This window comes from Scylla paramamosain, unplaced genomic scaffold (assembly GCF_035594125.1).
Source record: "Scylla paramamosain isolate STU-SP2022 unplaced genomic scaffold, ASM3559412v1 Contig72, whole genome shotgun sequence".
NCBI classification, from domain to species: Eukaryota; Metazoa; Arthropoda; class Malacostraca; order Decapoda; family Portunidae; genus Scylla; species Scylla paramamosain.
In genome coordinates this window covers 1-12,500 of record NW_026973737.1, presented here as the reverse complement: position 1 = coordinate 12,500, position 12,500 = coordinate 1, and the positions used below count along the sequence as shown (strand labels likewise).

Here is a 12,500-nt window from a genome sequence, read left to right as displayed (position 1 = left end):
AGTCTCGACTCCAGGCCACAAAATCAGAGACTCGGCACCTCATCCACCAGACGACCTCACTCCAGAACCGGAGGTGACTCATCTTACTCAATATTCTTCAGAGGGATTTATTATTATTCTTCATTTGCTCTCAAGCCTTTGTACCAGAAAAGGAACAATCTATCTACCTATCTATCTATCTATCTGTATACAAGGCCAGCAATCTCACACAGTATGGCCCAAACATTATACATAACACATTATACATATCATATACTCATACACAACATTCTCACATCTAGCAAATGAATGAAGTGACAAGTTTAGTTAGGCTGGCATCTTTATAACTCCTCTCTTGAAATGGATATCTTGAATTGACAACTCCTCTCTTAGAATAGTCCAAGATGGTGATCACAGCCATCTTCCGCAGCAACAAGGTACGTACGCAGTAAACAGTGGTCAAGGCATTTGTGAGGTGCCAAGTTTAGTTAGGCAAGTGTCTTGATATCTTTTTGCAGCTTCCCATATTTTTTTGTGTTCTTATGTTCCAAAGATGGTGACTGTTGTCATCTTCCACAGCAACAAGCTACACATGCAGAAGACAGTGGCTGAGGCATTTGTGAGGTGCTTCCAATTGACACCAGATGAGGTAGCCACCATCAAGGGGTCCACCAGAGAGTCTCCCATCACCCCAGAGTTCTTTACCATCTTGGACAAGACACAGAAGATACGCAGCAACACCAAGTACCTCCTGCAGGTCTGTGGTGGGCTGTAGTGGTCTGGGATGGTCTGGGGTGGACTGTAGTGGTCTGTGGTATATTGTGAGGCAGGGTGGTGAGCTGTTTTGCCAAATGATAGAGTACAGAGGCTTGATTCAACTCATCTCTTTATTTTTCATCTCTTTCTATAACACAAAGGCCGGATTCAACTGTTGTTTGCTTTATTGTCTCTTTTTATTGTCTTTTTATTGTCTCACTTTGGCCTGCATTCTTTAAACACATTCTTCTATGAGGATTGTGTTCAAAAGCCTTAGCAATGATTATATAGTTATTATAGGTGTATTTCTTCTCTGATGGTATGTAATTCTTTTACTAGAGCCCATCAAAAGTAATGTAGATCAGATGCCAGTATACTTAGACCTTTGCTGTTTAAAATTTACTGGATGAAGAACCTCTTTTAACTTCAGTAATAACAAGTGCACTTTTTTTCCCACAGACGGGCCACCAAAACACTGCCTTGGACATGGCGGAGCAAATGAACGTGTGCCGTGAAGCAGGTCTGGAGAGGCTGTACCGCTGGTGTCAGGGGCAGTGTTGCTCCCCAGACCCCTCACCTTTGCTCACACAAGCCTTAGCAGCTCTGCAGGAGAGACCAGTGCTTTTCAAGTGAGCATGTTTCCTTTATTACACACTTCAGTACTGTGTCTTTCTCTTATTCTTGTCTTTGCATGCTCTGATCCTCATTTCCTCCTCAAATTCTCCTCTTGTCACACACAGACAGCCTCGTTAGGCCCAGTAGGGCTGTTGCTGTCTGTTCTTTCCTTTGTATTCCTTTGTATTACTTTGTCCTCTTATTCCTATCCTTACTTTCCCTCCGTACAAACCTTAAATGCATCTTCCTTCCAGCCTGGTGGTGGAGGAGTGGATGGTGGTGGTGAGATGAGGATGGCTGGTGAGGGGCTTCCTGGATGCTCTCACCATAGGAGGACCTGGAGGAGCACCACGACCCATACAGCTGCAGGCACATGACCCCCCCCCTGCACTACGTGGGGGACATGCTGGCATGGGTGCATCAGCCCCTCCCTTCTGAACGTGAGGCGGCCCAATCACTTTTTGCCAAGTACTCCAATCTAGGTAAGCTGAAGGATAGAGTGTATATTTGTAATTGAATAGCAGGCCTTCAAACCAGCTACTAACACTGACTCTGCCTTCAGATCCAAAGAACAAACAGTACCCTGAATACCAGCCATTATACCATCAACTGACACTGACTCCCTTCAGACCCAACAGAGCAGACAAGGAGTACTGTGGCCAGCGTATCGGAGAGTGTTTGCCGTCCTCCTAGAACCAGAATTGAGCAGACGATTGTGACAGACCAGCGTCGGGAGGGAAGCAAGAAACCCGTCATGTTGTACAAGATAAGCAACCTCCTCAGATTCTATCACAACACTGTTTTGCAGGTACATGGCTTAGCTGGTCAGTTATTCCTGTTTTTTTATCCTTATTTTAAGATGAACATGGCTTGGGTGTAACTCTGTAGCTAGATTTGATATTATTGCCATGTCATTCCTTGCATGCTTGTAAAAAGTTACTAAAAAGGGAGAGTAAGAGCACTGGGTACCCTCTCCTTTTGTATCGTTTATTCCTAGGATGAGACAAGATGTTATATGTTGTAGGGGCCGTGTGTCAGCTACCCTGCTTTAATGGGTGTATAATAGATAGACTTTAAAATAAGCATTCTTAAGTATACCATTTAATCCTCCCTGTGTTGTTCACTCAGTCACCTCCTGCTCTCCTTCAGTTCTCTTCTACCACTTGTGTCACCATTCTTCCTTTTCAGCATTCTGTTGATATTCAGCTCATGTTTCTGCTTCCTTTTAATGTTCATCTCATCCCTGCAGGTGACTGATGCAGGACTGCTGGTGGCCACTCTTGATGAACTCCACCAGCTAAGCTACAAGATGTTTTTATATCAGCACTGCAGAGTCAAGTGAGAACCACGACATCTTTTGTAACATCACTGTCACTTGAGTAGAGTATAATAACATATGTTGAAGTAACACTATATGAAATATTTAGCCAAAATCTTTGTTGTTGAAAGCTGATTACCATCTGTTGAAGTTGATACAGAATTTTAATTATTTGAAAGGGTGATCACCACCTCCTTAGTCATTTGAAGGGTTATCACTCTCTTGTCAAAACTGAGCCAGAATCTTATAGTCATTCAAGTTTGATTACCTGTCTTTTGGTGCCACCAGGTGAGCCATGTGAGTGAGTGAGAGGATAGAGCCGCCAGGAGAGACACTGGCACCCACACCTGGAGTGGCATGCACCCTGAGTCTGCTCACTGAGGTGGTTACTGCCGCCACTGTGGCTGACGACGCACACCATGATTGTAAGCAGGTGAGGGAGCCATGGATGGAGAGACAGAGGGATGTATGAAGGATTGATTTCTCTGTTGTTTATTTATTGATCTACTTTCTGCATTTTTCTCTCAAGTGTGAGATCTCAATGCACTTCCACAACTTTTTTGTACTATTTTTTTCATGAGACAATTCAGTTTTTTATTTTTTATTTTTTATTTTATTTTATTTTTTTTTTTTCATAGTTATTTTTGCATGTAGTGAAGGAAAAATGCTGCTTCACATGTTTACCAAAGAGACTGGTGTGTAAGACAAGAGGTTATGTGCTTACCGACTGACTGCTTGATTGTCATTTACCAAAGAGCAGCAGCAGCAGCAGCAAGCCTTTATTGCATCAATAGGACCACTTACACTGCAGCATGAGGGAGAATTGTGGAATTGTGGAGGTGAAGGACAAGGAGAAGAGAAAACAGAAAGAGGAAAAGACAGGTTTTGAAGTAGATGGCAAATTTAAGTGTTCTATCCATTACCTCATTGTCTTGTATCCTTTGGCAGATTGTGAGTTGTGTGGTGGATCCTCTGATGAATGCGATAAGTGAGAATGCAACTGGACTGGGTGCAGTGGAGTCTGCTGTGTATCTGCTCAACTGCTTCCACCAGCTGCACACCACTGGGGATAAACTAGAGATGATCCAGGTAAAACATCACCTTTCATTCCTCACCTTCTTATGAATAACTTGATGACAGTTTACCTTGTGAATATCTCAGTGACTTCATGAAGTGACTGCCTGCCTTATTGTGATCCTTTTATGCATGTTACTTGTTAGTTTTCAGCTTTGTGTAGTAAAATGTTATGTTTCATGGTGACATACACATATGTTGAAAACTGTACCACGTGTAGGTCTGATGGCTTCTTGCAGCTTCCCTTATATTCTTATTCCATTGCTGCTTTTAAAGCTCTACTCAAGTTCTCTCCCCAGCTTTCCTCATCTAATACAGAAGATGTGTCTTTCCCCTCCAGGGACAGATTGACGCCCAGCTGGACACACTGAGCCAGGAGCAGATCAATGGGGTGTGTGTGTCATAGCATGGGAGTGGCCACCATGTACCCACTGATCACCAACCCTCCCACCACACCTCTCTCCCAGCACCCATCGTGTCAGCCTTTGGCCATACAGGCATTCATGGTAACACTCTCTGCATGTTAATATTGACTATAGGCAGCATGGCTAACCTGGGCAGAATGGTTCCTCCCTATCTGATGTCATGCTGTACTTTAACTTATGCTCTTTCCCATTGAGCACATTCACCATAAAGCATTGAATTCAGCCATAGTTGCTGGTCTGACTATAGCTGTATGCTGCACTTATGAAAATTACCACTTATGGAGTATTTTTGTTCATACATTAAATCTTACCATTCTCAAAACTATACATTAATGCTACACTTCTAAAGTTGGTTTTTGCTTGTAAGTTGTCTGTAGAAATTTGTATTCTAATTTTTTAACACTGTAATCCAAATTTCTATAACTGCATACTTTTAGTCATATAGAAATATACTTTTTTTCAGGTGTTATGATATATTTATAAGTAATAATTATAAAAGTGTCATGTAACAAAGTATGGTTGCCTTTCTTGTGTTGTTCATAAGAGTATAAGGAAATATTAAACACATTCACTTAACTTAAGAGTGAACAGCAGCACACCTTGAAGACTTCACATCCCTAAAATACATATGCTCCTCATCCTAGACCAAGCTGGATGGGTTCCTGGCTGCCCCTGACCATCTCATGCTGCCCCACACCAGGCTGCTGCTCTCCTCCTCCTTCAGACGGTCCCTGCAACAGTGCACAGCAGAGGCAGTGTGCACAGTTTACAAGCAGCTGCATGATATAGTCCATAACCCAACCCATGGCTACACAGACCCCAGTTCCCTCCTGCCCAGTGACCCTGAGACTGTGAAAACCCTCCTCTCCTAGCAGGAATGCTCTTGGCTGGGTCACTGTTGTTGATTTGTTGAAAGTTTTGTCCTGTGAGTGGTAGAGTGACAGAATGCATTGTGTGTGTGTGTGTGTGTGTGGTGAGAGTAACATTAGTTGGGTCAGTCTTTGGTCTTGTTCTTGAATATATTTCTTCTTCTACTTGATGTAGTTTAAAGATATGTTGGTTTAGATTTTGATAGATTTTATTGTGAAATCTCTTATATATGTGTGTATGTCTATTTCTGTTTGTTTGATGGCAGTTCCATTGGGAGTATTTATATGAAATGTTTACACAACCTATTTGCTTTGCTTTGACTTGTTTCTTTCTCTTAAGATTATCAATAAAAGTTAACCATTTATGAAGTTTGTATCTATGATGCACTGCAAGTTATCAAAGAGAAACTGTTGAGAGAAACTTCCTGAATTAGTGTTAATAAAATACTTGCATAGTTAAGAGTGAATGTAAAGTATTAATATCATTAAAACCCACACATTGTATTACTGAAGCTAAGGAAGAATGGGAAGGTTGTGTTGCATGTTAAGTATGGTTTATGGTGATGGAAGTATGAGTACTGGTGGACACTAGACTGAGGTATAAGTCTTTAAAGAGGGTAACCTAAGCAATTTTGGGCAAAACTATCACTTTCTGTGATACTCCATTTTTGGAGATCATGATGTGTGTGCACTGCCTTGGTGCAATATTCTAACTCAGGCAAGAGGTTTTAAGCCCTTTAATGTGGATGGCAACACAAGGATGGGAGTGAGACTGTGAAGTGTGAAGTGTGAAGTGTGAAGGCAAGGATGGTGTACCGTGTGGAAATGATGTGAAGAATGACTGAGAATGCAAGGAATGCAAGAAAAGGCATGAAGTCTGGATGTGTGAATGTGCAAGGATAGGGCATTGGGAAATTTGAGGATGTGTGTAAGGAACTGAATGAATGGCATTTCAACATAGTCAGAATGACTAAGACACACTTGAAAGATGATGTGAAATTGGATGGTAGTAAGTATGTGATGATTGGAAAGGGACAGAAAGTTCAAGATAGGGTAGGAGGAGGAGTAACTTTTTTTTTTTTTGTATAGGAAGGAAAAGAACTTCAGAATAGAAAAGTTAGATATAGGAAACTGTGCCATGAGTGAGGAAATTTTAGCAGCAAAGGTAGAGTGCACAGGTGAGCATGGGAAGTGTGAAACACTGGTGGTGATTGTGGTGTGCATGACAGTTGAGGGGGAGAGAGCAGCAAGAGAGAACAGCAGGAAGTATGGAATATTGAGGAAGATCATAAGAAAGTGAAAGGAGAGAGTAATGATTATGGGAGACATGAATACACACGTAGGTATTTTAGGTGAGCGGATGCATGAGAATGGTGAGAGATGCTTCATGAGTTTGTGAATGACATGGATGTGGAAGGAAGGAAGTGGAAAAGTGATACATAGTAGTGAAACTTGTGGGACTGAGTGAATAGAAGAATAAAATGGAACAAAAGAATATTCAGAGTGGTAAAGAGAGAAAGAGGCCCCAATGTATGAAAAGTGGTATAAGGGAAGCCTGGGTGATGATTTCTTCCGAGCTAGGGCACAGTGTATGTGTGTGAATGCAAGGTGTTTAAAGATGGTCTGAGTTCTGCAGCAAAGTATACCGGATGTGTGACATTGGAGAGGATGAGACGGTGGAGCATATGGTGCTGGAGTGTGTGAAGTATGCCAGAGACAGAAATGAGATGATGCAAGTGGTGTACATTCATGAAAAGTTTAAGGGCGAAACACCATGTTTCGAAAACTGGGGAGACCTCTAGTCTAACCTAACTTACCTACTCTAACTGGGGTGCTTCGCCTTGCCAGTTACGTCAGGCTAGGCTAGGTTAGATTAGCCTGGTTAGGTTAGATTGGTTTAGTTTAGATTAATTTAATTGGGTCAGAGAAGGTGGTGATTTGTGACTGCTGACTGGCGGCCACGGGCGAGCCCTCGAGGGAAGGGGGGGGTACATTGCGAGTGAATGTTACTGCTGCTATTTGTGAAGATGGAACTATTTTCTTTCTGGTGGACTTCAGTCTGTTTTGTATTAATCTACTTTTTGTTTTTATTGCAAATCATTAGTCTTTGAAGGGATGGGGCATCAGGGGTAAAAAAATAAAAAAAACTAATGATTTGCTGGAAAAGCATGCAGAGTAATTCAAAATAGGCCAAAAACTACCAGAAAAGAAATAGATAACACCATGGTTTAGAAGCTACAGGACATTTTGATATGAATGTGGTACAAGTGGTAAGTGGGGGGAGTGAGGGGAGGAGAGGGTAGCAGTGGTGGGTGTTGGTATCATCATGATGTTACTTGATTACACAACAAGGTTATAAAGATATAACTGAATTCAATAATGCAGTGTCTTGCTATAGCAAATAATAACTAAAATATAACGAATGTCACACTTGCCACTGATGTGCATGCATATTTAAATGTCCTGTAACTTCTGAACCATGGCATTAAAAACATTTCACCATAGAATATTCCCAATTAAAAATGACTTGATCTTTCATTTCTTAGAATATATGACTTTCCTCCCAGGACACTACATGTATATATATTTTTATTGGACTGACAAAGAAGAGCATTATTTTTTTTCATTTGGTTCTCCAGGTTAGCGGCACAACCAGCATGCCCGACTCAGCCACTTTGCTGAAAGCCACCAGAAGATTGTGTGAGCATGGTGGTGGTGATGCCAGACCTGCTGCCACTGTCAAGAATGGTGAAACTAAAGAAAAATCAATTAAATCTCAGAATCTGGAAACCCAGATAGAAGACCATAAGCCACTTCAGGGGACAGAGAGAAAGAAGACTGGAGAGTCTGACTCACATGTCTTAAAACATGAGTCCAGTGTAAAAGAGAAAGCTGCTGCAGAGAAACAAGACAAGAAGACATCTAGCCACAAGAAACTACATGATCTTCTTTCATCTTTGGCTAGTGTGAGAACACTACATCTATGTTTACATAGATATTGTGGTGATTTACCTTTCAGAACTGACATTAAAGCCTCTTGTTGATTTTGATTAGATTGAATACATTGCATTTATTCATCTCTTTATCTACCATCTACTGCCTAGCATCCTCAGGGAATGGCCTAAGGAGGTGGTCATGATGAGAAAGTTTCCATTTCTATGAATCCAAACATTTATTTCCTTGCCTGCTCACTCACTCTTCTTATTATCCTTGCACTACTTTTGCATGCACTCCTTTACCTCCTTCCATCTTCCAAGTGGCTTCCATCTCCTACTGTGACATTGGAATTTTACTTGTGTATATATATATATACCTCTCTTCTAAAACTTAAATAGTGCCTTATCTTTTTTATTTGGCCAGATTACCTTGGTGCATTTTTTCATTCATTCCACCACTCCATAGTTAGCTCAATTTGCATAAGATTTCATGCTGCATCATTCAAAAAAGGTTTTTTATTCTCCTCTCAGATGGGTAATTTCTACATCATCCACTTGTGGTTGCTGCACCATCTTCTACATCTGAATCTGTTATTATAAGTCAATAAGAGTACTATTCCTGAAGTCCTGCTTACAGTAAATTCTGCTAATAGATTTTGCTTGATAAGTTCCACTTTGCATTATGTGGTAATTAGTACATAATAAATACTATACATGCCAGTGCTGGATGGCATTGATAACCTAGTCTCTTGTTATGTTTTCATAATATTCACAAATATAAATATGTATGTTCATGTTTTATTAGTATTGTAGAATGATGGGTGCACCAGGTGGTCATTTTAAATAGTACAAATATCTTTGTATCATATTGAAAGTCCCCTAATCTCCAGACTGACCCCATATTCCTGTGGAGCCTCAAGTGCAGCCGTCACGTCCCAAAGCTCGGAAGAAGACCAAAACTGCAGGAAAAGGCAAATTATCCCCGGTATCAGAGCCTGACCTTGGTGAGGACTGTACTTGTACCCTCATTACTGTAGGTTTCTTATTACCTAATTGTCATTCATATTGTTAATTTTTGGATGCTGCAATAGTTAACATCTATTTTTAGTCAATGTCTGTTTATGACACAAAACTGGTACAAGTTTAGGTCTTAGTTTAGGTCTAGACACTTAAACATGTGACATTTAAAAAACATGGTGATAAGTAGTGGGTGGTGTTTAGAGACATGTACATTATTCTTTCACCATGGTACAGGTGTGATGTTTATTATAGTTTGTTTTAGCTATTAGTTTTATTAATAGGTTGCTGCCTTACATTTGTTGACAGAAGTAAACAAATAAAAACTACTGTCTACAAGTAAGATGCAGTGGATGCTGTGCTTACAAACAAAGAAGTGTTAACATGCTGTACTAGTTCTAAGGAACTTTGAGCTTTCTTGTTTGAAATCATAAAATTGTAGGCTGTAATATAAGATTTGATTAGAACCATTTGTTGTAGTGGTGTGCTGCTATTTTTTTAGTAATAATGACATCTGGGCTCAATTTTTCAGAACCTGAGCTTGTTTTAGCAACCAAAGAAGTGGCTAAAAGTCTTGGTGGGGATGTGAAGGAAACTGAGTCGGAGCTTCTGTCCACCTTGCGCCTCCACTCTTCAGAGACTACCACTGGCACTGCCCCATCTCTCAGGTGAGTGTTGATGCCTCTTGGCTACATTGATGCCATGATATCTGTTTGTGGTTGGATTGATACCATTGCAGTACAGTTTAGTTTCTTTTAGGGCCCAAGGAACTGCTGCAATGCTTGTCTTCTTTTGTTGTGCAGGATTTCATGTTAATGTTCCTGATGCCTTTGTTATGGTAGTAGTAGATTAAAGAAGATAATGTATGAAAATTTCTCTTGTCATTTTGGTGTTTATTTATTATGGAGACTGGTATGCCCAGTTTTGTGCAGTGACATTACTTTTGTTGTTATGCAATTTCTATCCTTTTTAGTTTTATATCATGTGAGTAAGATAACCCCAAATTTCTGTAGTTGCATTCTTATTTAAGCTTGTACCAGTTAGTTAAGATGATACCCATATCAAACTATAAGTGGTATAAGTGAATAATTGCTGGATCTTTCCTGGCAATTCTGTTTCTTGCCTTTATATCTGATCATCTCATTATCATCATCTTCAGTCTCAGCTTAGTAGAGATTGAAGATATAGAATCTTAAACATTCTTCACCTACTTTCAGTTAACGAACCATTGTCTACATTTCTTACATAGATACATATACTACTGAATCTTTTCCTTTGTGCATTATTGTTGTCTTATTTGTGAGGTAGAGAGTGGCAACAGTGTCAAACCATCAGACAGCGACTCTTGTTTTGGCAAAAATATCCTGCCTGCTGAAGCTTTTTGATTCTGACCTACATTTTGGCTGAATGGAGTTATATTCTGGTAGACCAGACTTATAAATGAGCTATTATAGTACTGGTGTTCAGCCAAGAATTGATGTAACCTAAAGACAGCTCTGATGCATGTGTCTCTTTACACTATTTCACTGCAGTGTTAGTGTTCCAACAAACTTAACTCATGATACACTCCAACCCATTAAGACAGATCACTGTAAGTAACAATTTGGAAAAGATGAATTATGCAAATTCATGTTTGGCAAATTTTGTGCAGTTTTTTACTCATTCTTGTACTTTTAGATTTTGTAGTCAACACTATTGTATTCAGTGAATTTCTTCAGTGTATGTACTTATTGCAGAGTACCTTTTTTGATAAAAATACATTTGTGGCAGTTCTTTTATCCTATCTGGTAAATTTCCTTGCCCCACTGACATTAGTGGCTGTGCATAATTTCTCTTGTTGCAGTGAAATTGTTTGTGGGCATGAAGGTGGAGAGAAAGCCACAATCAGGGATGGAGGAAGTGCCACGTCACCTTCCTTCTGGTACCGAGGTCAGGCAAGGGTACCACATTGACCCGAAAGACCAGCCCCGAGCCCGCAAGCCCTACACTCAGCCTCGGGATTCATCTGTGCCCAGGTTTGTTGAGAGAGGTGTACATTAATGCTATGTGAATTAAGATGGTCTCTTTCTGCTCCCTTCTTTTGATGATTTCAGTACATGCTGTATTTCATGACTTGATCCACTGAAAAGGATGCTCATAATTAGTCTGTGTCCTAAGGGAATACCTCATATCTCCCATAAAAAAAAAAGTTTGTGGTCTTTTGACTTGAAGTTTTGGATTAAGTTTTTAATGATTATCCTTATTTTGTTTCCAAGGAGCAAGGAAACATGGACCTTCTCTGTGTCTTTACTGAAACATTACTGGCGCAAGGTTTTGGTGGGCCTGTTCCATGTAGCTGCCTTGTGCTGCCCAACATGTTGTACGTCATACATTTTAGATAAACTGCTGTTATTTTCCAGGTCACAGTATTTACTCTACACCACACTCTATGTGCAGGGCTCATGTTGATCTCTTTGGAGGTCAACCTTTGGGGATATTTAAGAAAAGGGAAGAAGATACCCATGGACCTGCTGCTCCAATATCAGTGTTGCCCACATGGGAGAGATTGTACCTACATGAGCTGGAGCAGAGTATGCAGCATCCTCCTAGTAATGCCTTTGTGGAGATGATACAGTGGACTAAGCAAGGCAAGCTGTGGACCTTCCCCATTGATAATGAAGCAGGTATAGTTATCTCAACACTAACTACCTTAAGTAAAGTATATACTCGTAGTTATACAAATTATTCAAGAAAATGCTCTTTTAATTAGTGTGTCATTTGGCAGTTTTCTGTTGTTGTATTTTTTTGTTCATATTAACAACCAAACATAAATAATTTCTCAATGCCTTCTCCTTCCATCTCAGCAGGTTTGGTGGAGGAAATGAAAGTGGGATTCCATGAGCATGTCTTCCTTGAGAGACACTTGGAAGGATGGTGCCCAAAACGTGGCCCCATCAGACACTTCATGGAGCTGGTTTGCACTGGACTCTCAAAGAATCCTCATCTTGAATGGTACAAGAACTACTTCAACCAAAAAGAGAATTTGCTTAAAGAGTTGGGAGCTATAGAGGTTTCATAATTACAATTGGACAATGCTGAGTATTTCAAGGCAAGTTGCCATTCATGTTTCTCTTGTAGAATTTTATTATTGTAAATTTCAGGTTTTATGCACAATGGATGCATGCAGTATTTGCTGGTGGATTAGATACACCTCCACATCACACCCATATTTTATAAGGAGATTTTGAAAAAGAGAAAATTTATTGTGTTTTGAGAGGGGGAGGGGGGGGAATTCATCATCTGACACAAATGCTTGCTTTGTCACAACAGAACCAAGTCTTTGATAAATAGTGTTCAGCGCACTACTTCTGAACACAGATCACCCCATATCCCCTTAACCATATTTCACTACCTCTTCTGTGTTCTGTATTAGATGCAGGGTATTTTTTTATTTATTTTTTCCCATCTAATCCACTAGAAAATACAGCAGATGCCTGAAGACCTTGTAAATAATCAGAATATTTGATATATT

General features: G+C 40.2%; 3 protein-coding genes across 3 annotated transcripts in view; all 3 read left to right on the top strand.

The window, feature by feature from the left end:
* Positions 1-10,845, top strand: part of LOC135098640 (conserved oligomeric Golgi complex subunit 6-like) — a 10,993-nt gene extending 148 nt beyond the window's left edge. Inside the window, exons 1-14 of the mRNA XM_064000996.1 lie at positions 1-73; positions 559-736; positions 1,195-1,364; positions 1,605-1,832; positions 1,980-2,158; positions 2,600-2,688; positions 2,957-3,101; positions 3,617-3,757; positions 4,083-4,248; positions 4,812-5,092; positions 7,676-8,002; positions 8,863-8,976; positions 9,522-9,657; positions 10,833-10,845. The exon at positions 1-73 is cut by the window's left edge and continues 148 nt beyond it. Of these exons, the coding sequence (XP_063857066.1) occupies positions 572-736; positions 1,195-1,364; positions 1,605-1,641 (372 nt within the window). The 5' untranslated portion in view covers positions 1-73; positions 559-571 and the 3' untranslated portion in view covers positions 1,642-1,832; positions 1,980-2,158; positions 2,600-2,688; ... (6 more) ...; positions 9,522-9,657; positions 10,833-10,845. The remainder of the gene's footprint in view (positions 74-558; positions 737-1,194; positions 1,365-1,604; positions 1,833-1,979; positions 2,159-2,599; positions 2,689-2,956; positions 3,102-3,616; positions 3,758-4,082; positions 4,249-4,811; positions 5,093-7,675; positions 8,003-8,862; positions 8,977-9,521; positions 9,658-10,832) is intronic.
* LOC135098650 (conserved oligomeric Golgi complex subunit 6-like) lies at positions 1,724-4,148 on the top strand. The gene is made up of 6 exons (XM_064001004.1): positions 1,724-1,832; positions 1,980-2,158; positions 2,600-2,688; positions 2,981-3,101; positions 3,617-3,757; positions 4,083-4,148. Exons 1-6 carry the CDS (start codon positions 1,724-1,726, stop codon positions 4,146-4,148), a joined length of 705 nt encoding a protein of 234 aa, XP_063857074.1.
* On the top strand, positions 7,694-12,496 carry LOC135098643 (small ribosomal subunit protein mS31-like). Its single transcript, XM_064000997.1, has 6 exons — positions 7,694-8,002; positions 8,886-8,976; positions 9,522-9,657; positions 10,856-11,004; positions 11,389-11,652; positions 11,833-12,496. Exons 1-6 carry the CDS (start codon positions 7,694-7,696, stop codon positions 12,045-12,047), a joined length of 1,164 nt encoding a protein of 387 aa, XP_063857067.1. The 3' UTR covers positions 12,048-12,496.
* Positions 12,497-12,500: the final 4 nt, after the last annotated feature.